We start from the raw sequence: 24,936 nt of genomic DNA, 5'->3' as shown, positions 1-24,936 counted from the left end.
CACCTGATGAGAAGGAGACTGATTGGATCTCCGGAGTATCAGACTGGATATAAGACAGCCAACGCCCTATCCTGTTGCTGGTGATTCAGTCTGTTTCTCAGGTCTTGGACTTCAGCTCTGCTCCAGTCATCTCAAGTTAAGTTTGTTTTTTGCTAATGTTCACACTTGCTCTTGTTGGTCAACTCAGTTTTTGTGTGGTCAGCCAGTCTGGCTGGGCTGTGCTGAATTTCCACTCTTATTTATCTGTATTTGCCAATTTGCCTTTTTGTCCTTTATTAGATTGGCCTCTTTTTGCTCTGTCTTAGAATGTTCCAGAGTTCTGATATAGTGGGAGAAGTCTAGTGACTTCAGGGTTAATTATGTTATCAGAAGCGTTGGACATTATTTTTGGTAGGGTTTTTTGGCAGATTGCAGACAGTATCTTTCCTTTCCTGTCCTTTCAAGTTAGTTTGGCCCCATTGTTTGCTCAGCCTATTTTTCTGCCTTTGATTGTGTTTTCATCTTGCTTCACCGTCAACACATGTGGGGGGCTGTCTTTCCTTTGGGGGTCTGCTCTGGGGAGTTAGTTTTCCTCTTTTCATACTTTAGGCTTATTTAGCTCTCCGGTTGTGACGAGGCATCCAGGACCACCGTAGGCACGCTCCACGACTGCTTCTAGTTGTGTGTTAAGATCAGGGCTCTGCAGTCTGCATAGATACCAACCTCTCTGGTTTTCTGAGACTTAGCGTGTTTTGCTTTTTTCCTCCTCGGTGACCCATTCATAACAGATCTCGCTATGTGAGAAGGGGGCTTAACATAAGTCTTTGTCTTTGCTAGGCCCATTCTACTGAAATCTGGAATCCATCTGCCACTTAATCCTTGGTTTCCTTCAAAACATGCTATCTGATATGGTCATCTTCCTTTGCACACAAAGACCCATTTACTTGCAGGTTTATGAGCAACTAGACCATAGTTCTGCTTACTTCTCAATACTTTCCCTAGCTCACTAATCTGCATCTGCTTGTGCCCACGTAACTACTCCCATCCTGGGCTAGTCCCAATACTAGTCCTGTCTGCTGCTGACTCACTGTACCTGGCCTCAAAATAGAAAAAAAACAGTTAAACAAAGCAATGCATTTTATAAACATAAGTTTTTCAAGGAAGTATCGGCGGTTTCTCCACTCCTTCACATTCTGTTATTGTTGATTATTCATATTATTGCAACAAAGTACAATAAAAAAGCACATACCTTGTAGCTGAGATAGCTGAGCAAGATTGTTTCTAAAAGGCTGATGAGAGCTACGGTCACCTGTGAAGATGAAGAAGGTAGCATTTGTAAAAAGAAATATCACTGACAACAGAAAGCTACTGTAGATTAGGCCCCTTCACACATCCATTTTTTATGTCCGTATGGGGTGCGGTTTTTAAGGACTGCAAATACAGACACACGAACACCCATTGTAATCAATGGTGAGGCGCACATCAGTTTTTTTACATGTAAATAAAGAATAAAAAACTTACCGTCACAGACAAACATGAATTAGGTGTGAACAGGTGCTTACCTAGAGTCGCCAACTCATATACAATCAAACAAACAAGGCAGCACTCTGCAGCAATATAGCGTGCAAACATGAAATATGGAAACTGAATTGCATTACTGCACTAGAAATATGAAAAACTGAGACTGCCCCTTAGGACGGCATCACACTAGAGAGGAATACGGATGAGTGAAAGGCGTTAAAAAAACGCATTGCACATGGACCAATGATTCTCTATGGGGTAGCTCCCATCAACCGTATTTTTGTCGTGTATTTTATACGGTCCGTGCCAATCGCAGCATGCGTAGTACGCCAATGCACGTCTATGGGTGTGTAAAAAATACGCATTACACACGGACCACACGTGTGACTTGCGAGAAATACGCAAGACATCTCCTGGTGACAGGAAATGTGCCAATCCATCATCAGGAAGCTTAGACATGCAAATTAGCTAAAAAAAGCTCTCCAGACATCCAGGAAGTATGCCTCCACGGAGTCCTGAAGCATCATGTCTAGCCACATTAATGTTGAGCTCCTAATTGTGGTGGTCCAGGAAAGGCCCGAACTTTGGGACCAACGGGATGCCCATTATTCTGACCGGGGCCGCAAAGAGGTGGCATGGAGGCGCATCTGTGTGCACTTGTTCCCAAACTATGCCCAAAGGCCACGTGAGGAGCAACAACAAATTCGCAAGTATTTGCCATTTTTACTAATCAGCTTAAAGTCCAGAAGTGAGCTTTTTGAAATGTAGCCCCTACAGTCCTATACTGTGTATGTAGGTATCCCTGTTTGCAGGGAAAAATGTAGCTAAAAACCACCCCCTACTAGGCCACGTGACTATGTGAAATGTTAGGAATATTGCTTGGCACAATTCACAAAGGTTACAGTCACTTTTCACTTCACATTGCAGTTGAGGATGTGATGAGATGCTGGTGCAGCATCCGTGACCAGTACCGGCGGGAAAGACAGCAGAGGGCCAGGAGTGGGGCAGCAGCACCGACCAAGCGGAGATACATCTATTTTGACCTTTTGGCATTTTTGGCACCTAGCATGGATCTCAGACCATAAGTACAGACATCACACCACATGACACATATGCTTTTTAGGGTCAGAGCTACATTTTGTTTTTTGTACATTTCCTAACAGAACTCAATCTAACCTCACAGAGAGGGAGACAGGGTCGGATACTGAGCCTATTATAGACCCAGATGGGGGATGTGAAGATGTGGCTGGCCCATCTTCAGAACAGAGCTTTTGTAGCCCCCAAGCTCCACCAGCATCAGGCCCAGCATCAGGTTCTGCACCTGGTCCAGACCCAGCAGAGCCACCAGCAACCAGCAACTTAGAAGATCCTGGCAACAGCAGCAGCCCTACTGGCCGTGTTGAGGGGTCCCCCAAGCCTGCAGCCATAGGCTGCCATGGGAGACGGAGAAGGGACAACACTGCCTCTGATACCCAGAGGCATGTAGACACAGGTGTCCTAAATTACCTGTCCAGGGCTGCCCAAGATGAGGGTGAAGAGGCATATTCCCGAAGCCTGGCCCGGTACCTCCATCCCCTACCCCGTGAGGTGAGGCTACGTGTGTAAGGATCCATTCAGATCCTAATTGATGCATGCACACACCCCAATGACCCATATGAGTTGTTTGAGTATCTTGAGAGTTGGCAGCTCTCAACCCGTGTTAAATATTAATAATCCGTTAATTTCTTATAAGACCCAGTTCTGTAGAATGCTTTAGCTTACATGACATAGGCTATTTTTAAGCTTGGCTCATGGTAGAAAGACAGCTCCATATATGTAGAGACCACGTGCTTTAGGAGACGTATATAATTCATGGCTAACTGTAGAGGTCGCTCCTCTTCTTCCCTCACCATCATGAGAGACAGACGCAAGATGACATGACATAACAGCTGGTATATTACTTGACGGCGATGTGAGAAGCCGAACTGAGACACAGCAGCCATTTGCTATTCAGGATCTCGGAGAGAAGAAGAATACATGTTGCTTTTGCCATTTGGGATCTCAGAGCATGATCTAATGGACAATTTCTCTTTCACCTATTTTTATTCACCTGTTTTTCTGTAATAACCTTTCTTTGATGGAAGAAACCAAATAAACCACTATATTTTTATCTGGTAACTAGTCCTGAGTATTTTACAGGATATGCATTATTTTACATTGGAGAGCCAGCCAGATCTGAATTTTTGTACTTTTTTGCGGATTTCCCTCAACTTGCACACACGGGGGATTGGACTTTGCTAACGTCAAATCATATGTGCAAGTTATCGGGAATTCCACTACTTACAAGAATCACATAGAACCTAGAAGTAAGAAGTACCAGATAGATTGAGAAGTACTACAAGTGCCAAAAGTACCAGACGTAAGCCAGACGTGTAAAGACAGGAACCCAGCGTTGTCCATCAAAGGGAACAAGCTGAGACATTTCAAGGTAAGAGAAATGGATGTCATTAATTGTCTTGCTAAGCAGAGTAAATTGAAATTTAAGTCTGTAGACAATTCTAATTCAGAAGTTTTATGGTTAAGTTTATATGCCGAGTGTGAACTCGAGAATCAGAGGTTAGATTCTAAGTTTTTCAATAGAGAAAGAGAGAGATTAAAAAATATTCTACAGATGGTAGATATATTTCATAGATCTGTGTCAGAGAAATCTAAAAATGATTGTGTAGAGGATAGTGATATTCCCGAGATTCACTGTAATGTGGAGAAACAGTTACAAGTAGTAGCAGCTATTGAAGGTGACCTTGCAGACGTGGAACAAGATGGAGAAGTAGGAGGAGACTTCAGAACTGACGTAGAGGACGTACAAGGGAAAGACGTACCACTAAAAATAGAAGACTCACAGGCCCAAATCCGAAGTAGCGTGAGGAAGAATTTGATAAAAATATGCCAAATAATTCCTGCTTATGACAACAAAATAGATGTTTATAGAAACTCTGAGATCTTTGAAAGTTGTACTGATAACTTTGATTTATCTAACGAGGAGAAGAATCAGTTGTTCAAAATGTGGATCCCTGTAAATTTTGCTAGGAGATTGTCTTTAAAGTTATCTGGTGAGACACATGAGAATTTAACTGATAAGGACAGATTAAAAATTCTCATTTTTTGTTCATCAAATGAAAATCATCCAGATATTGATATTCTTCAAAAATTAAGGATTGGTCGGAAGGAATGTATTTTTACGTTCATGTCCATATATGAACGTTTGTATAGAATGCTGAGTGAGAATGTCAAAACACCGTCCCTCATAAGGAGTTTTGTAAGCAAATTTTGGTTTCTAAATCCTGCATCTCGTGTTATTGCGTCACAAAAAGATTCTTTGTTTGAATGTGCGCAATTCCTTGATTTCGCCAGAAAACACGAGAATCGTGAGAGGAAAGTAAATTGTGCTAATTTTGTAAAGACAGGCAGAGTAAAATCTTATCAGAAGCTTGTATTAGCAAAACCTTCTAAAATGAGTTTTCCCCAAAATCAAATCTACGAAGAAAGAAAAAGAAAATCACATGTTTGTTATAAACCATATGGAATGATGCAAAAGAACACCGAAAAGACACAAATTGAATTAAGAAAAATGATGAGTTCTGATTTTCTTTCTGTAACAAAGATGGCCGAATTTAACAGACAGAAACAGGTGGTGAGTGACATCATGGCCTGTAAACTGAATACTCTGCTCCAAGAATCTATCAGCTTTAAAATGGCAAGAACCTTTCAGGATATTTTTTGCAGAGAAATAAGTATGGGTGTAGGAATTGGTTAGAAAAAGTAATTATATATATATATTGTGTAACAGTGTTATACAATTAGTGAGTTATATGTAATTATTTTATAGAGTATAATCCTGTAGTTTTATGGTTTGTGGATATATACATAGTCATACAGTATATATAGAGTGTTTGTAGAAGTAGAAATAGTAGAACTGTATTTTTTAATGAAAATTAAAATCTACATCAGTAATAATATTTAGAATTATATGATATTAACCTTATTTTTTATGTTTCCTTAGAATTTTCATTTCAAAGCAGGACTTAATCGAGAAAAATTCTCTTCCAAGGATTTATGCCTTTATTTACACAGGATGTTGCAATAATTGCATGATTTTATATATCTAACCCTTAAAAGGAAATAACTAATTGCTTTTTAAAATGTTCTGGGTGTGTGCTTTTTTATTGCATGGTTTGAATGACTACCACAGCAGGGGAATTTGAACCTTGTTCTAATAATACAAGTATACCAGTATACTATGTCCCTGTTCCTTAGGAAAAGAATTTTAAAGGGGGTCTCAACTTTTGCAAAGCAATGGAATTTTTTTTCCAGGCCTAAATGTCAAGTATAGCTATACATATATATTTATGTCATGTGTATTTGGGGAATATTCAAAGAAATATTAAGAGACTAAATTGAAATAGTTTACAATGCATTGATAATTAGGATAATTTGGGTTAAAATACGTGTATTCATCACACTTTCATATGTGAGGTATAAAGTTAATATGTGACACAGTCTGAGTGACAGTGACTGAGTGTATGAGCAGCTGCTGAGCGAGTAATGTGATACGTTTGTGAGACCTCAGGATCCTGAATGCATGAGAGAAAGAAAAAAAAAAAAAAAACCCCCCAAAGCTTTTATCTTTAGGAAATTATTAGAATATTAAGATACATAATGAAATATTATCTATACAACATATATTTCTGTATTTCTATAGTAATTATTTCTTGATTTAGTTAATTGTGGATAAGTGCAATCGCACAACAAAATAGAAAATAGTTTAGGAAGAAAATCTATTCTTTCCTTATCAGCTTTAGCTCTTTTAAACAGGCACCAGCACAGAGCCTGGTATTCACCAGCTGCATCTGGGAATAGTGGACCTTCCTTCTCTGTCCAAGTGTGTTAATCTTAAACTACATTTAAATTAATTTTTCCAAAGGATAATTTTATGATATTCAAATTAATTTTGATGGTTACACATCTTCAGACAAATAATGGTATAAGCAAGTATAAATTCACATAATTTATACATTAATTATTTTTAATTTTGGTTTTGATAAATGAATTATTTCATGAAACAATATTTTTTGGTATTAAGGGGGAAATATGTTTTTATCCTGACTACATAATCACATTTGATTAATACCTCTTCTTCACACATTTTAATAGGAAAAAAAAAAAAATATTAATAAGGTACAATGGTATAAGTATTGGGTATAATAACAAGTATTATAAAGAGTCATTTCTTTACACTAAGAGGAATTACATGCAAAGTTGCATGATTTGAATATTTTGATAACACAAGTTTATGACAATTATGAAATAATCCAGATCATGGAAATATTAAGGGTGTATGTTACTGAAGACATAACTACACTGCATCAACATAAAGGCCTTATTCTTATTTTTATTTTTATTCTTATTTTTCATTATTTTTAATTCTTTCACCAATATTTAGTAAAGTAATATCTACTGAGAATATTGCTTCATTAAATATAGCAATTATATGGTTCTATTACTAAGGAAAATGTTTCACTTCTGAGTTATATGCAACAATTCTTTTATTCATTCATTCGCTCACTCATATATTCTTATTTTGGTTCATGGCTTTACATTCCTACATATTATTAGTATAATGAATATATTCCTTATTAATAAAGATGATAACACTGGTTACATAAAACACAGTGACACCTATGGGTTGAAAAAGGTAATTACACCTATGACATAAAAAAATGTTCTATCACATAAAAAAAAATGGATAATAATGTATTATCATTTATTATTGGTTTATTATTTCAAATATTGAAATCCATATACAGTACAAATTCTGATAATAATTATATGGATATTACTGATTGCTATGGTACGCTGTGATATTATAGGATAGGAAATTACCAGATTTGGTATAGAATAGGGAATGAAGACTTCAAGCAAGATACTGAAATTATGTTAATAAAGACTTTTCACATTTCTAAACTTCATTGATTTTTATCAGTTGCAAGAAGAAGAATGCCGCGATCCAGAAATCCCAGAAGGTAACAAAGCTATGATTACTGAGTAATAGACTGTGTTAATTACAAATGCAGTATCCACCACTGACAGTCACAAGTGCAGTATCCACCACTGACAGTCACAAGTGCAGTATCCACCACCGACAGTCACAATTAAAGTGTCTAACCTGACAACCAGAGGACGATGATCCTATGATGCTGAGATGAACGGTGTTATCACGTTCTTATCAAGTTCCAGAGGTTTTCAATCACCTGAAAAGCTTCGATGAAAGCTGGTGAACAATGAAGGTAATTATCAGGAAGCTACAACCCTGACATATGTCCTGTGCATTAGGACAAGGACTGGTTATGGTGCTATGTTTAGCAAGGAAGAGTCATTTTAACCCTTGCTTTGCTGACCAAAGACGTCACACCTGTTCAAAGACCAGTACCGATGGAGGATTCCAGAATATCCAAGGCGAGCCAATGTAAGCCCAGGTTTTTAAAGATGACACTGCACAGATATTAAAGCTGCATTTCATCTATAGACTTTGTTTCTTATCAACATTTGAATTTATGGACTTTGATTTGATACACCACACAATTCCTACAACATCTATATGCTATAAGAAAACTGTATTTTTAAAAGAACCAAGAAGAAGACATCAAAATGAAGACCAGATGACATCAGATGATGATGACTGGACCTGAGATGCTTCAATTTAGACTTAGGGAAGTATAATTATACATATTTTATATGAATATTGTTCACGACTTACCATAACATGAATTCACATCAATTATGTCATTGAGTACTTATAACGGTAATCTAATATTATTATTATTATTATTATTATTATTATTGATATTAAATTATTTTGTCAAAGAAGAAGAAAAGAAGAAAAAAGATCGTTATATTTGAGGGTTCCAATTAATGTCTGTCTCCCTCAAAAGGGGGAATTGTTAAATATTAATAATCCGTTAATTTCTTATAAGACCCAGTTCTGTAGAATGCTTTAGCTTACATGACATAGGCTATTTTTAAGCTTGGCTCATGGTAGAAAGACAGCTCCATATATGTAGAGACCACGTGCTTTAGGAGACGTATATAATTCATGGCTAACTGTAGAGGTCGCTCCTCTTCTTCCCTCACCATCATGAGAGACAGACGCAAGATGACATGACATAACAGCTGGTATATTACTTGACGGCGATGTGAGAAGCCGAACTGAGACACAGCAGCCATTTGCTATTCAGGATCTCGGAGAGAAGAAGAATACATGTTGCTTTTGCCATTTGGGATCTCAGAGCATGATCTAATGGACAATTTCTCTTTCACCTATTTTTATTCACCTGTTTTTCTGTAATAACCTTTCTTTGATGGAAGAAACCAAATAAACCACTATATTTTTATCTGGTAACTAGTCCTGAGTATTTTACAGGATATGCATTATTTTACAACCCGTAACCGACTCCGCCTAGTCCGACAACCAGCTGTGCATGCTCAATTAGGATCTGAGTGTCCGCCTGCACGTTTGCCTGCACCTCCACCAATTCCCCCCCAAACCAACCTTGTCAACAACATTGCCAAATGGCAGCCTATAACCAACCTGCCCAATATGGTCACTTGTACAGACCTGGTGTTGGAGGCTGGCCCCAAGCTGGGTTTGGACGACATGGTCATATTGGGGGATATGATGGACGTGGCTACAATCAGCCACAAGATTTTAATCGACAGTATCCTTATGGTCTCTTTGGTGCGCAGCTGCAGGAACATGGCCACATATTCCCACAGGGCCAAGATCATCCACCCCAACAGGGTGATGGTCAAGCTGGCCACCCCAACAAAGAGAGGAAGGCCTCCCGCCATCACCTCCGCCAAGCTACCAGCAGTTATAAAATGCAAAATTATTTTATTTTTTGCTTTTGTTGGTAATTATCATTTCTTGTTACCTATTTGGGTGTCCAAATATGCAAATGTTAAATACAGAAAAGGCTAAATGGCCTGGGCAATATCTGCCATATGAAAAAAATATGGTAAACAGTATTCTAACCTATTTTTAGCATTTATAAGAAATTTGAAAATGCATCTTTGGCCCTCTTCTTGAATTATTTTAGGCATTCGAATAAGTAAGTCAACTTTATCACATATAAACCAACCACACACATCATAGAACAACAAAAAATAACATTATATTCACACACATAAGAACATCACAACATAGATACAGCCTGATCTTGCCAGGTAGTAGTAACCTGAGGTGAAACAAAATACTGGGTGAACACATCACGTACTTTGAGTCCTGAGAGAGGATGCCGTAAAGGGAGCACATGTGGCCTAGGCCTAGCCCCATTGTCCACCACACCTTCAGTGACATCAGATGAGGAGCAATCATGCAGTCTAGTGAAGTTATGGAGGACCACACAAGCTTTGATGACCTCATTGACATTGGCTTCACTCAGCTGAATGGCAGACTGGAGGACACGCCATTTGGCACAAAGAATGCCGAAGGCGCACTCCACCAGTCTTCGGGCACGTGAAAGGCGCAAATTAAAAATCCTGCGCCGGTGGTCAAGGTTTCTGCGCGGGTATGGCGTCATGACCTGCCTGGTCAATTGGAAGGCTTCATCCCCCACTAGGACATAAGGCACGGCTTCTTGATTTGAGCCTGGTAGCTGACGAGGTGGTCTTAGGTCCAAAAGGTTATTGCGCAGCCGCCGACCCATAATGGAAGAATTGAAGACTCTAGAGTCTCCAGTTCTTCCATAAGCCCCAATGTCTACAATTATAAACCTGTAGTTACTGTCAACCAGAGCCAACAAAACTACAGAAAAATATTGTTTATAATTATAGAATTGGGACCCTGAGTTCGGCGGCTTACGCACACAGATGTGCTTACCATCCAGGGCTCCAATACAATTGGAGAATTGGCAGTGCAACTCAAATCCCCTGGCAATCCTCAACCAGTCTCCCATCTTGGGCTCTGGCATGACCAGATAATGAACTCTGGACCAGATTTCAGAACATGTACCACGAACGATGCCGGATATTGTCGATTGCCCAATCTAAAACTCCAGATGGAGTGCTGCATAAGAAAGGCCAGTTGAGAGGAACCTACAATTAAACAAATGTAGAAAATATATACATTAAAATACATGCTCAAGGATGCATACATTAAATATAGATCACCAGAACAGTGTGTAAGTAAGAAGCTAGGCGAACAATACATATACACATGTACCACGGCTAGGTAATGTGGGATAACACATCAAAGTGTTCTAAGTTTTAGAGCATATATTTCTTACCAATTCATAATGCTTCTTGGCCAAAAAGGGGTTACTGAGTAACAGAATTATTTGAGAAACTAATCATCTACATACATTCTGTAGCTGAGAAATACATACCGTAACGTAAGGAGAAGGCGCTCCTCCGCAGAGATACATTTGCGCATCCGGGTATCCTGGAAGGTGATCCCTGGGCGCACTGTCTACAACAAAACATCAAAGGTAGAAACGGTCATCCGACAATAGAGGAAAAACTTGTCAGGATGTGTCCTCAGTGCTGCATAAAGCCTGTGAAAATGGCATTTAGTCAGGCGTTGTCTCAAATGCGGATGCACCCATGTTCGTCTCCTCCTCCTCGGATCCACAATCACTGGGTATGGCTGGCCAAAGCGGCGGGACAAAACCCAGTTGAACAGAACACGGTCAGTTGGGCTGAACTGAAGTGTGTCTGACATGTTTGCTAACAACCACCAAGACACCAACACAAGCACAGCACCAAAATGGGCAGATTGGAGGCTGCCACCTGATGTTGAGGCAAAAAATAGGGTTGGTGCTGATGATTTAAATTATGTGCAGGCCTCAAAACCGTTAAATGTCCATTTTGCAAGGTTGTGAGAAAAAAACGCTATACAGATCACATACGGATTACATACGGATGCTTACATGAGAAAAATACGCAGCCACACCCTGACAACGGATGACATACGGAGCACTATTTTGGGATCATTTATGCGTATTACGGCCGTAAAATACGGTCCATATTTTTCTACGTTGTGTGTGACTCCAGCCTTAGCCTCAGGTGTTTTTCATCACAGCAGGATCACTACCCCTCCACAGAGATATAGACTTTAATCTAATAGAGGATTCACATTAGGTTCCCAGAGAGATGTAGACTGTCTAAGAGAGGATTGGCTTTAGGTCCCTGGTATCGAGAACCACCTTATCGTGGCTGTCAGGTACACATGAATTGGCCAATTTGTGCGCTAAGCATTCTCAATTTTTCATATTTCTAGTGCAGTAATGCAATTCAATTTTCATATTTCATGTTTGCATGCTATAGCGCTACAGAGTGCTGCCTTGTTTGAGCTTTTTTACATGGACCGTGTGTCCTTGTGAGAAACCTGCAGACATGTCAGTTTTTAATCAGCAACACGGACAAAATGCATGCCACACACGTGTACACATATTGTGACACGTACCCGCTCCTGGGAAGAAGCAGTACAGTTTGTGATGATCCCAGGTGCCTGCTACATAAAGCAACTGTCATCATTGCTTGCTGCTGAAGGCAACTGTCATCATTGTCACCTGTCCTCCATGTGATCAGCACGACCAGGCGGCAATGATGTGAGTCCTCCTGTGTAAATCCCGTGTAAAATTAAAAATTAAATAAAAAATGGCGTGTGCTCCTGCATAATTTTCATAATCAGCAGAGGGAAAGCCTACAGCTGGGGGCTTATGTTAATAATCTTTGAAAAGGGACAATATCCTAAAAGGTTCCCAGGCTACTAGTAACAGCTCACAGCTGTTTGCTTAGCCTTTATGATGAATTTATGGGGGAATCCAGAAAAAAATGACTTAAGGTACCCCTATAAATTCAAACCAGCAATGGCTATAGAGACAGCTGAGGACTGATATTAATAGCCAACATCAGCCCTCAGCAACACCAGAAATAGCGCATCCATAAGATGTGCCAAATCCGGTGCTTAGTCTTGCTCATCCCACTTGCCCTGTGGCTGTGTCAAGTTGGGTGATAGGATTAGGGTTGATGTCAGCTATGTATTGGCAGCTGACATCAAGCCCAGGGGTTAGTATTGGAGAGCTGTCTCTAAGACACCTCCATTACTAACCACATGGTAAGTTTGGAGATAAACACACAGCAAGAATAAAATCCTCTGTTTGAAATAAAACCCAACACCCTGTTTTACACTTTTATTTAAAAATAAAAGCAAATTGTACTTACCTTTATGCCTGAAATCCATTGGTCCCTTAACGAGGGGGGCATCTTATAGATGCTTCTCCATTACCAACCCCTGGCTTGATGTCAGCTGCCAATACAAAGCTGACATCAACCCTAACCCTACTACCCCACTTGCCACCACAACAGGGCAAGTGGGAAGAGCAAGGCTTATCTCCTGATTTGGCTCACCTTATGGATGCCTCATTTCTGAAGAGGCTGAGGGCTGATGCTGGTAGCCTGGGGGAGTGGGGGCAATATCTATGGACCCCTTCCAGGCTATTAATATCAACCCGCAGCTTTCTGAGTTGCCTTTGCTGCTTTGAATTTATAGGGGGACTCTACATGATATTTTTTCTGGTGTCCCCCGTGAATTTGCCAGAAAAGGCTAAGCAAACAGCTATGAGCTGTTATTAACAGCCTGGAAGCCTTTTGGGTTATTGTCACTTTTTTTGAGATTATTAACATCAGCCCCCAGCTGAAGGCTTTTTGTCTGCTGGTTATGAAAATTACATTTGAGACCATGCCATTTTTTAAATTTAATTCTTAATTCAACACAGGAGATGCTCAGTGGGTGCCTAATGCAACTCCTATCATTGTCATCTGGTTACGCTGATCACAAAGAGACAAGGCGACATTGATTGGCGCTGCCTTCAGCAGCTGGCACTTGGGATCAGCATGAACTGCAATGCTTCTTCCCAGACAATGGTACTTGTCATACCGACACACAGACAGCACATGGATGTGACATATGACAGTAAATGGATACACGGATGTCACACAGATATCACATGCGTACATACGGATTGCACATGGACACGGACCATGGATCTCAAGAGAACTGTTTTTTTCCTGTACAGGAATCACCAGGACATGTTAAGGAGCCCTTATACTAAGTCCACTTACACAAGGCTATGTAATGATTAGTATATTTCTTTAATAGTTGCAAGCCAAAATAATGACTTGAATCTGCACAGCCAGAAAAATTATATTTGAAACATTAGCACATTGTCCATGTTTCAGTTTACTAATGTAAAACATCAACCAAAATATTGCCATGTGAAAGTGGTCAACCCCTTAATGATGACTAACAGACATAGCACTTCATGACTGAGTGTCAGTTCCCATATTATGACGTGATATATTCGTCATGCATTTAAACTGTCACTGCGTGTAAACAGACAGCTGAGCGGCACGGGAAGAGGTGCGGAACCCATGTCATCAGACCACGCACTCAGGGAGCTGTGATCGATCAGTAAATCTGACTGACCGATCACAGCATGTTCGCAAAGGAGGTGCTGAAATATCAGCACCTCTGGCACAATCACTGCAGGAGCTCAGCGCTGCTAGTGGCCGAGCTCCTGCTGTGAGAGCCAGGGGCAGTGCTGGAACAGCCATGGACGGTGCCAAGCATTGCCCTGCCTGACTAACCTTCCAGATGTCGTGATGGCTCATGATTGCGATATTTGGAATGTTCTGGGGAGATGAAGGTCCCAATGACAGTGTCCCTGCATCTTTGATCGCTATAATTGGATAGTAACTGTAAATATCCAATCACAGCAATAAATGCAATGATGGGAAACAGCAACTCAGCTCCATTTTATCACTTTGTTTGCGACCTTGTTAGAGATCCAAGCTGTGCTGCTGTTAGAAAGTGTCAAATCAAGAATCGATTTCCTATCTCGTTCCCAGTATCACCCCAGTCTATGTGTTCCTTCTCCCATCTTCTGTGTCATTTTTTTTATCTATTATTTTTCCATATCGATATTTTTGGTCTGTCTGTCCATTCATCTGTCGCTAAATAGCTTTAGTTAGGTGTAGGGCATTATTTGGGGGGGGGCAACTAGTGTAGAAATATTTAGCTAGGTCCAGAGTTAGCATACGGAAATTAGCATTAGTTATAGATTTAGGGACTTTGTGTTTTATAAAAAATGCAAAAAGTAAAAAAAAACTTTCTTTTATACATATAAATATGTATACTGAAATAGCTGCACGTATATATATATATATATATATATATATATACGACAGATGAGACTTACACTATAATCTGTTCAGATACAGAGAGCGCCAGTGAGACAGATGATAAGTTTTTGCTGATGTCATCTTTGTCAGCTAGTTCTAGCAAAGACGAGTCTCAGCAACAGTGCACCAGGTAAGAACATAATAGCACTAGTGCCACTGCAAGAGATTGGGTGCCCACGGAATCCTACACTGCGTGCGTGCCAGAATTTAATTCTGCCATGAACATCCATGTGGACATTACAGAATTTAAGGAGGTCAATTTTTTGTTTATTTTCTTCTCTGAAGAACTATTAAAATTAATGGTTGAGCAGAACAATTTGTATGCTGCTCAATTCATTGACAGACACCTCACATTCTGTTACTCCAAAAGTAGTAACTGGAGCCCTGTTGATGTGGTGGATATTTTAACATTCTTTGGCCTGCTTCATAACACGGGTCTGATAAAAAAAACATCAGATTGGTCATCTGATATTCTGTACGACACCCATATGTACAGAGAAGAAATGACCCAGCAACGATATGAGAGCATTCTGAAATTTCTACACTTCACAGAAAATGCAAATTGCCCCTTTTCCAATGGCCCCAGCCATGACTGACTTTAAAAAGTCATGCCTCTAATAAATTATTTTGATGGTAAATTTTCCCACATATATGCCCACCAAAAATATCTATGTGGAGGAGCCTTTGGCCTTTTTCAAAAGCAGCCTGCATTTCAAGCAATATTTGCAGAATCAAAGGTCCCAATTCGGACTGTATGAACATGACTCTGGTTACACACATAAATTCAGGGTGTATAAGGGGAAGGACACCCAAATTGTTCCTCCTGAATCCCCCCCAAACTAAATATAGCTGGCAAAATTGTCTGGGACCTGGTGCATCCCCTTTTTAGCAAGGTGTACAACTTGTACATACATAATTTATTATACATTACAAGTGTACCCCTGTTCAGGTGCCTGTCTGCAAAGAAAATCGTGGGCTGTGACATCATAGGCCAAAATCAAAGAGTGTTGCCCAAGACTCTTGTCACCCAAAAATCAAAGACAAGCAAAATTAAGGTGCGCTGTAATGAGGACATGAAGCTTAACAAAATTTGTGACAAAAAAGATGTCCTCATGTTAACATCAATCAATGCTGACAGAAGCAGCCAAATGTATGTGTATACATTCTAGTGTCCAGAAGTCTGTTTGCATACAGGACTATAATATGTTTATGGGTGACGTGGACCTTGTGGACCAGATGCTGCACAACTACAGTGCTGTATACAAGTCTTGCGTATTGTACAATAAACTTGTGGTACATTTAATCCAAGTGGCTCTTTATGATTCATTTGTACTGTACCAAAAATCTGGACACGAAGGATCTTACCTTGAGAACCAAGAAAAAATAATAAAACATCTAACATTAGGAGACCTTTAGGACTCTTTTGTACTTTTACCAAAAAACTGGACTCCGAGGATCTACCTTGAGTACCAAGAAAAAAATAATAAAACATCTTATATTTGGAGACCATGGAAGTTTAGGGGCGGAATAATCCGGTGAGGCCAGCTGAATTCTTCCCGGTCAGTATTTTCCCTCTCAAGTGCTACCTACAACCAAAAAAAGCCGACCCGAAAAGAGGTGCAAAGTAGAGTTGAGCGAAACGGGTCGAAAAAATTCAAAAGTCGCCGACTTTTGGCAAAGTCGGGTTTCATGAAACGAAACCCGACCCTAGGATGAGGTCAGCCACGAGGTCGGTGACTTACGCGCTAAAGTCGCGTTTCAAAAGTTTGTTTTGCGCTCTTTTTCAGCCAATCAGGATCCACGGACACTGTGGGCAACGTGATGACATAGGCAGGGGTCACCACCATTTTTCAGAAGGGCATGCAAGTGATTGACTTGCTTTGGTGGGCATCACAGGGGGTATAAAAGGGCGTGCACGCCGACCGCCATCTTACTTCTGCCGATCTCAGTATAGGGAGAGATTGCTGATTCTGTAGGGAGAGCGTTAGGCAGGGAAGAAGACAAAAAAACTGCTTCTGCTGCTAGCGATTTGGCCTGCACAACACACCAGTCACTGTGTGTGCAGTGCAAGGGGAGGCTATATAGTGGTGTATCAGTGGTGTTGGTTGTTGGGCTGCCTTCTAAGGCTTCCTGACATTCCTGCATTGCTGTTTACCCACTGTTCCGCAAACTGCTTTTTTAAAAGCAATCCAATCTCCCTTATCCTCTAGTCACTTTTGTCACAGCTGTGCCATCGAGCCTGTGACATAGCGCTCAGATATCAGTGGGCCTCACACAATCCAAAAGTGTCCAGTGTCCAAAAGTGTGTGCAGAGATTCAAAATCTCCCTTATCCTCTAGTCACTTTGGTCACAGCTGTGCCATCGAGCCTGTCACATAGCGCTCAGATATTCATTGGGCCTCACACAATCCAAAAGTGTCCAGTGTCCAAAAGTGTGTGCAGAGATTCAAAATCTCCCTTAACGTCTAGTCACTTTGGTCACAGCTGTGCCATCGAGCCTGTGACATAGCGCTCAGATATCAGTGGGCCTCACACAATCCAAAAGTGTCCAGTGTCCAAAAGTGTGTGCATAGATTCAAAATCTCCCTTATACTCTAGTCACTTTGGTCACAGCTGTGCCATCGAGCCTGTCACATAGCGCTCAGATATCAGTGGGCCTCACACAATCCAAAAGTGTCCAGTGTCCAAAAGTGTGTGCAGAGATTCAAAATCTCCCTTATCCTCTAGTCACTTTGGTCACAGCTGTGCCATCGAGCCTGTCACATAGCGCTCAGATATTCATTGGGCCTCACACAATCCAAAAGTGTCCAGTGTCCAAAAGTGTGTGCAGAGATTCAAAATCTCCCTTATCCTCTAGTCACTTTGGTCACAGCTGTGCCATCGAGCCTGTCACATAGCGCTCAGATATTCATTGGGCCTCACACAATCCAAAAGTGTCCAGTGTCCAAAAGTGTGTGCAGAGATTCAAAATCTCCCTTATCCTCTAGTCACTTTGGTCACAGCTGTGCCATCGAGCCTGTCACATAGCGCTCAGATATTCATTGGGCCTCACACAATCCAAAAGTGTCCAGTGTCCAAAAGTGTGTGCAGAAATTCAAAATCTCCCTTATCCTCTAGTCACTTTGGTCACAACTGTGCCATCGAGCCTGTGACATAGCGCTCAGATATCAGTGGGCCTCACACAATCCAAAAGTGTCCAGTGTCCAAAAGTGTGTGCAGAGATTCAAAATCTCCCTTATCCTCTAGTCACTTTGGTCACAGCTGTGCCATCGAGCCTGTCACATAGCGCTCAGATATTCATTGGGCCTCACACAATCCAAAAGTGTCCAGTGTCCAAAAGTGTGTGCAGAGATTCAAAATCTCCCTTATCCTCTAGTCACTTTGGTCACAGCTGTGCCATCAAGCCTGTGACATAGCGCTCATATATCAGTGGGCCTCACACAATCCAAAAGTGTCCAGTGTCCAAAAGTGTGTGCAGAGATTCAAAATCTCCCTTATCCTCTAGTCACTTTGGTCACAGCTGTGCCATCGAGCCTGTGACATAGCGCTCAGATATCAGTGGGCCTCACACAATCCAAAAGTGTCCAGTGTCCAAAAGTGTGTGCAGAGATTCAAAATCTCCCTTATCCTCTAGTCACTTTGGTCACAGCTGTGCCATCGAGCCTGTCACATAGCGCTCAGATATTCATTGGGCCTCACACAATCCAAAAGTGTCCAGTGTCCAAAAGTGTGTGCAGAGATTCAAAATCTCCCTTATCCTCTAGTCACTTTGGTCACAGCTGTGCCATCGAGCCTGTGACATACCGCTCAGATATCAGTGGGCCTCACACAATCCAAAAGTGTCCAGTGTCCAAAAGTGTGTGCAGAGATTCAAAATCTCCCTTATCCTCTAGTCACTTTGGTCACAGCTGTGCCATCGAGCCTGTCACATAGCGCTCAGATATTCATTGGGCCTCACACAATCCAAAAGTGTCCAGTGTCCAAAATTGTGTGCAGAGATTCAAAATCTCCCTTATCCTCTAGTCACTTTGGTCACAGCTGTGCCATCGAGCCTGTGACATAGCGCTCAGATATCAGTGGGCCTCACACAATCCAAAAGTGTCCAGTGTCCAAAAGTGTGTGCAGAGATTCAAAATCTCCCTTATCCTCTAGTCACTTTGGTCACAGCTGTGCCATCGAGCCTGTGACATAGTGCTCAGATATCAGTGGGCCTCACACAATCCAAAAGTGTCCAGTGTCCACAAGTGTCTGCAGAAATTCAAAATCTCCCCTGTCCTATAGACACCTTGTACCTTGTTTTACATTACTATATAGTTTGTTGGATTTTGTCTACATTTCTACCAAAAATGAGGAAGGCTGGTGGAAGAGGCCGTGGAATTGGGCGGGGGTTGGCAGCTGGTAATGATGGTGTTGGTGGTGGATCTGATGGTAGTAACATAGTAACATAGTAACATAGTAATTAAGGTTGAAGGGAGACTTTAAGTCCATCTAGTTCAACCCATATCCTATCCTAACTTGCCCTAACATGTTGATCCAGAGGAAGGCAAAAAAAACCCATGTGGCAACAGTAAGCTTCACATTGGGGAAAAAAATTCCTTCCCGACTCCACATACGGCAATCAGACTAGCTCCCTGGATCAACGCAATATTAAGGAGACTAGTGTATATACCCTGTAATATTATACTTTTCAAGAAAGGCATCCAGTCCCTTCTTAAATTTTAGTAGTGAATCACTCATTACAACATCATATGGCAGAGAGTTCCATAGTCTCACTGCTCTTACAGTAAAGAATCCGCGTCTGTGAGTATGCTTAAACCTTCTTTCCTCCAGACGTAGAGGATGCCCCCTTGTCCCCGTCACAGGTCTAAGAGTAAAAAGATCATTAGAAAGGTCTTTGTATTGTCCCCACATATATTTATACATTGTAATAAGATCACCCCTAAGCCTTCGATTCTCCAAACTAAATAACCCCAAGTGTAATAACCTGTCTTGGTATTGCAGACCCCCTAGTTCCCTAATAACCTTGGTCGCTCTTCTCTGCACCCGCTCCAGTTCAGCTATGTCTTTCTTATACACCGGAGACCAGAACTGTACACAGTATTCTAAGTGTGGTCGCACTAGTGACTTATATAGAGGTAAAATTATGTTCTCCTCATGAGCATCTATGCCTCTTTTAATGCATCCCATTATTTTATTTGCCTTTGCAGCAGCTGCTTGACTCTGGCCACTAAATGTGAGTTTGTCGTCCACCCATACACCCAGGTCTTTTTCAGTGACTGTTTTGCCCAGTGTTTTACAATTAAGCACATAATTATACAACTTGTTCGTTCTACCCAAGTGCATGACCTTACATTTATCCCCATTAAAGCTCATTTGCCATTTATCAGCCCAAGCTTCTAGTTTACATAAATCCTCCTGTAATATAAAATTGTCCTCCTCTGTATTAATTACCCTGCAGAGTTTAGTGTCATCTGCAAATATTGAAATTCTACTCTCTATGCCCCCTCCAAGGTCATTAATAAATATGTTAAAAAGAAGCGGGCCCAAAACTGACCCCTGTGGTACCCCACTGCTAACCGTGACCCAGTCCGAGTGTGCTCCATTAATAACCACCCTTTGTTTCCTATCCCTGAGCCAGCTCTTAACCCACCTACACATATTTTCCCCTATCCCCATTGTTCTCATTTTATGTATCAACCTTTTGTGTGGCACCGTATCAAAAGCTTTTGAAAAGTCCATGTACACCACGTCCACTGCATTCCCTTGGTCCAGTCCGGAACTTACCTCTTCATAAAAGCTTATCAGATTAGTCTGACAGGAACGGTCTCTTGTAAACCCATGTTGATATTGGGTCATAAGGTTATTCTTCTCCAGATACTCCAGTATAGTATCTCTTAGAAAACCCTCCAGGATTTTACCCACAGTTGAGGTTAAACTTACAGGCCTATAATTTCCAAGTTCAGTTTTTGTCCCCTTTTTGAATATTGGCACCACATTTGCTATACGCCAGTCCTGTGGCACAGACCCTGTTATTATGGAATCTTTAAAGATTAAAAATAGTGGTCTATCAATGACTGTGCTTAATTCCTGCAGTACTCGGGGGTGTATCCCATCCGGGCCCGGGGATTTGTCAATTTTAGTGATTTGTAGACGCCGCCGTACTTCCTGCTGGGTTAAGCAGGTGACATTTAATGGAGAATTTTATCCCTGATCATGTTATCCATCATGGGATTTTCTTGTGTAAATACTGTTGAAAAAAAGTCATTTAGCATATTGGCTTTTTCCTCATCCTCATCCACCATTTCACCCAGACTATTTTTAAGGGGACCAACACTATCATTTTTTAGCTTCTTACTATTTATGTAGTTAAAGAATATTTTGGGATTATTTTTACTTTCTCTGGCAATGAGTCTCTCTGTCTCAATCTTTGCTGTCTTGATTTGCTTTTTACAGAATTTATTTAATCTTCTGTATTTATTTAATGCCTCATCACTACCTACTTGCTTTAATTCTCTAAATGCTTTATTTTTATCTCTTATTGCGCCCCTTACAGCTCTATTTAGCCATAGTGGTTTCCTCCTATTTCTCGCATGTTTATTCCCATACGGTATATATTGTGCACAGATCCTATTCAGGATGCTAATAAACGTCTCCCATTTTCTTTGTGTATTTTTATGTCTCAGGATATCGTCCCAGTTAATTGCACCAAGATCATCTCTCATCCGTTGGAAATTTGCCTTCCTGAAGTTTAGTGTCCTTGTAACCCCTCTACTACACATCTTATTAAAGGATACATGAAAACTTATTAATTTGTGATCACTATTACCCAAGTGACCCCCAACCCTTACATTTGATATGCGGTCTGGCCTGTTGGATAATATTAGGTCTAGCAGTGCCCCCCCTCTTGTTGGGTCCTGAACCAGTTGTGAAAGGTAATGGTCTCTCATAGTAGTCAAAAACCTATTACCTTTGCTGGAACTGCAGGTTTCGGTTCCCCAATGTATTTCAGGGTAGTTGAAGTCCCCCATAATAATGACTTCTCCTTGAGTCGCTGCTTCATCTATTTGCTTTATGAGGATATTCTCTGTAGCTTCCATTATTTTTGGAGATTTATAACAAACCCCTATCAGTAATTTATTATTTTTCCCCCCTCCCCTTATCTCTACCCACAGGGACTCTACATTTTCATTAGATTCATATATATAATCACGAAGGATGGGTTTTAAGGATGATTTTACATATAAACACACGCCTCCCCCTCGCTTATTTGTACGGTCATTTCTGAACAGACTATAGCCCTGTAAATTAACTGCCCAGTCATGGCTCTCATCCAGCCATGTCTCAGATATCCCCATGTCATAATTATGTTCCAACAACATTAACTCCAATTCCTCCATTTTGTTGGCGAGACTTCTGGCATTAGTATACATGCACTTTATGTATCTCTCTGTACCTCTATTCTTTCTTAAATTATTAACTGTTCTAACCCCACCCCCCATGCCACCCCCACCCCCAATGTCATTATTTGTGCCCAGGTCTCTATCTGCACTGTCTTCCCCTCCTATAAAAGGAATACCCTCCCCCCCTGTCCCTAGTTTAAACACTCCTCCAACCTTCTAGCCATTTTCTCCCCCAGCACAGCTGCACCCTCCCCATTGAGGTGCAGCCCGTCCCTAGCGTAGAACCTGTAGCCAACTGAGAAGTCGGCCCAGTTCTGCAGGAACCCAAACCCCTCCTTCCTACACCAATTCCTGAGCCACTTATTAACCTCCCTAATCTCCTGTTGCCTCTCTGGCGTGGCACGTGGTACAGGAAGTATTTCCGAAAATACCACCTTGGAGGTCCTTGCTTTAAGCTTACAGCCTAATTCCCTGAAATCATCTTTAAGGACCTTCCACCTACCTCTAACTTTGTCATTTGTGCCAATATGCACCATGACCGCTGGATCCTCTCCAGCCCCTCCCAGTAATCTGTCAACCCGATCAGCGATGTGTCGGACTCGAGCGCCAGGTAGGCAGCACACCGTTCGACGATCCCTGTCTTTGTGACAGATTGCTCTATCTGTTCCCCTAATAATTGAGTCTCCCACTACCAGAACCTGTCTGGCCTGCCCTGCTCTCCTATTTCCCCCCTTACTGGAGAAGACACTCCTCCGGCTTTCAGAGGACATGCCTTGCTGCAGCAGTGCTACTCCTGCACTAACACTCCCCTCGTCTGCCAACTTTGCAAACTTATTGGGGTGTGCCAGATCAGGAACAGCCTCACTGGTGCTCTTCCCTCTACCCCGCCTTCTAACTGTCACCCAGCTAGCTGCTTCATTGTCCTGCAGCTCCAACCTAGCATCCCCCCCCTCATCTATCCCATTGAGCGTCTGCTCAGTGAGCAGAAGACTCCTTTCCATATTGTCTATGGATCTCAGTGTTGCCAGCTGCACATTTAGATCCAGTATCTGGGCTTCCAAATGCACAACGTGCTCACATCTTGCACAGCAGTATGCACCCTCGACCGGCTGTTCAAGGATTTCATACATGCGGCAAGACGTGCACTGGATGGCATTGGCAATAGTGGAGCACATCCTAATGGGGATTGCACCAGACAATAAGATAAGCAAAAATAAATTAAAAAAAAAAGTATTAATATAACAGCAATTCAGTAAGACCTCCCTTGGAAACTCTCTGAATCTAAAGTCACTGAATTTCAAGTCACACACTTACCACAGTTCGCACTTACGCTCAGGTCACACTCAGCTCGTTCACACTCGCTCAGGAAGAAGATTTAAAAGAGTTTTTTTTTTTTTTTTTTTTTTCCCCTTTCACCAGCACACCACCTTGCTGCTCAATGCACTTCCAAAAGGAGTTGAGCCCCAACCAGCTGCCCCTTATAAACCCTTAATTACTGTATGAACTCCCACCCTTAATTAACCCCTTGTGAATATAGTTACACCTCTAGATTTAAATGCAATATAGTTTACCCTTAAAAACACAGATAGTAAAAGAAGAGATTAACCCTGAAGAGAGAAAATATAGGTTAAACAAGCCCCCAAAGCCCCCCAAAAATTGAACAGGTAGAAAGCACTCAGCAACCTACAATTCAGCAACTCACACAGGTATTTGTTATAGGTTTTCCAAATACCTCTTCACTGAATTTCAAGTCACACACTTACCACAGTTCGCACTTACGCTCAGGTCACACTCAGCTCGTTCACACTCGCTCAGGAAGAAGATTTAAAAGAGTTTTTTTTTTTTTTTTTTTTTTCCCCCTTTCACCAGCACACCACCTTGCTGCTCAATGCACTTCCAAAAGGGCAAGAGCAAAATAGGACCGAATGCAGGAGGTGTTGAGCCTGCGTCATCGTCTGGCTACATAAGGCCTCGAACGCTTAGTTTTCTAGGAGTTGGCAAACCGCTTTTAAAGCCAGAGCATCAGGAAAAAGTTTTGTCTTACATTGCTGACTCAGCCTCCAGCTCTATCGCCTCCTCTTCTTCAGTTGTAAAAAGTAAAAGCACTGAGTCGTCATTGGAGGCTCATGTTCATGAACCACACCTTTCCTTGTGTCCTTCACCCCAACCAAGATTGAAGGATGACGCAGGCCATACTACTGATTACTCCATGGAGCTGTTTTCACATACCATGCCTGGATTATCAAGTCAAATGGTGAATTACCCAGGCCAAGATGAATCTGACATGGAGTGCACTGATGCAGAGCCACTGATGGATGATTCTGCTGGTACATTCACTCAGAGCACTACATTGTCCTCGCAGTGTACAGAGCCAGATTCTGACCCTGATGAGACTCAGGTGCCCCTTCCCGCACACTATACCACCATACACGGTGACACAGAGGAAGGTGCACATGACATAGAAGAGGAGGTGATGGATGACCCAGTTGTTGACCCAGATTGGCATCCATTGGGGGAAGAGGGTGCTGCTTCCAATAGCTCAGATGAGGAGCATCCACAGCAAACATCGACATCGCAACAGCTGTTATCTGGCAGGCCCGGAGCACTCCAAAGACAGGTTCCAAACATCAAAAGAGTTGCTGGACAGCTTGTCCAGAGGGCCAAAAGATCACAGCGTGCTAGGCCGCAAAATGTCTGCCAAAGTAGGAAGAGTGCAGTGTGGCACTTTTTTGAACAAAATCCTCATGATCAGGCCAAG

General features: G+C 41.5%; 1 protein-coding gene across 2 annotated transcripts in view; it reads right to left on the bottom strand.

Moving 5' to 3' along the window:
* Positions 1-24,936, bottom strand: part of KCNT2 (potassium sodium-activated channel subfamily T member 2) — a 1,782,840-nt gene that overhangs the window by 912,171 nt on the left and 845,733 nt on the right. For both annotated transcript variants that reach the window (XM_073582885.1, XM_073582886.1), the window contains exon 5: positions 1,229-1,288. In XM_073582885.1, coding sequence (XP_073438986.1) covers positions 1,229-1,288 — 60 coding nt within the window. The remainder of the gene's footprint in view (positions 1-1,228; positions 1,289-24,936) is intronic.

The sequence above is a fragment of the Dendrobates tinctorius genome, unplaced genomic scaffold, assembly GCF_039654945.1.
Source record: "Dendrobates tinctorius isolate UK_male_01 unplaced genomic scaffold, ASM3965494v1 ptg000074l, whole genome shotgun sequence".
NCBI lineage: Eukaryota > Metazoa > Chordata > Amphibia > Anura > Dendrobatidae > Dendrobates > Dendrobates tinctorius.
Note: the sequence above shows the minus strand (reverse complement) of the source record. Positions and strands in the feature narration are given on the sequence as shown.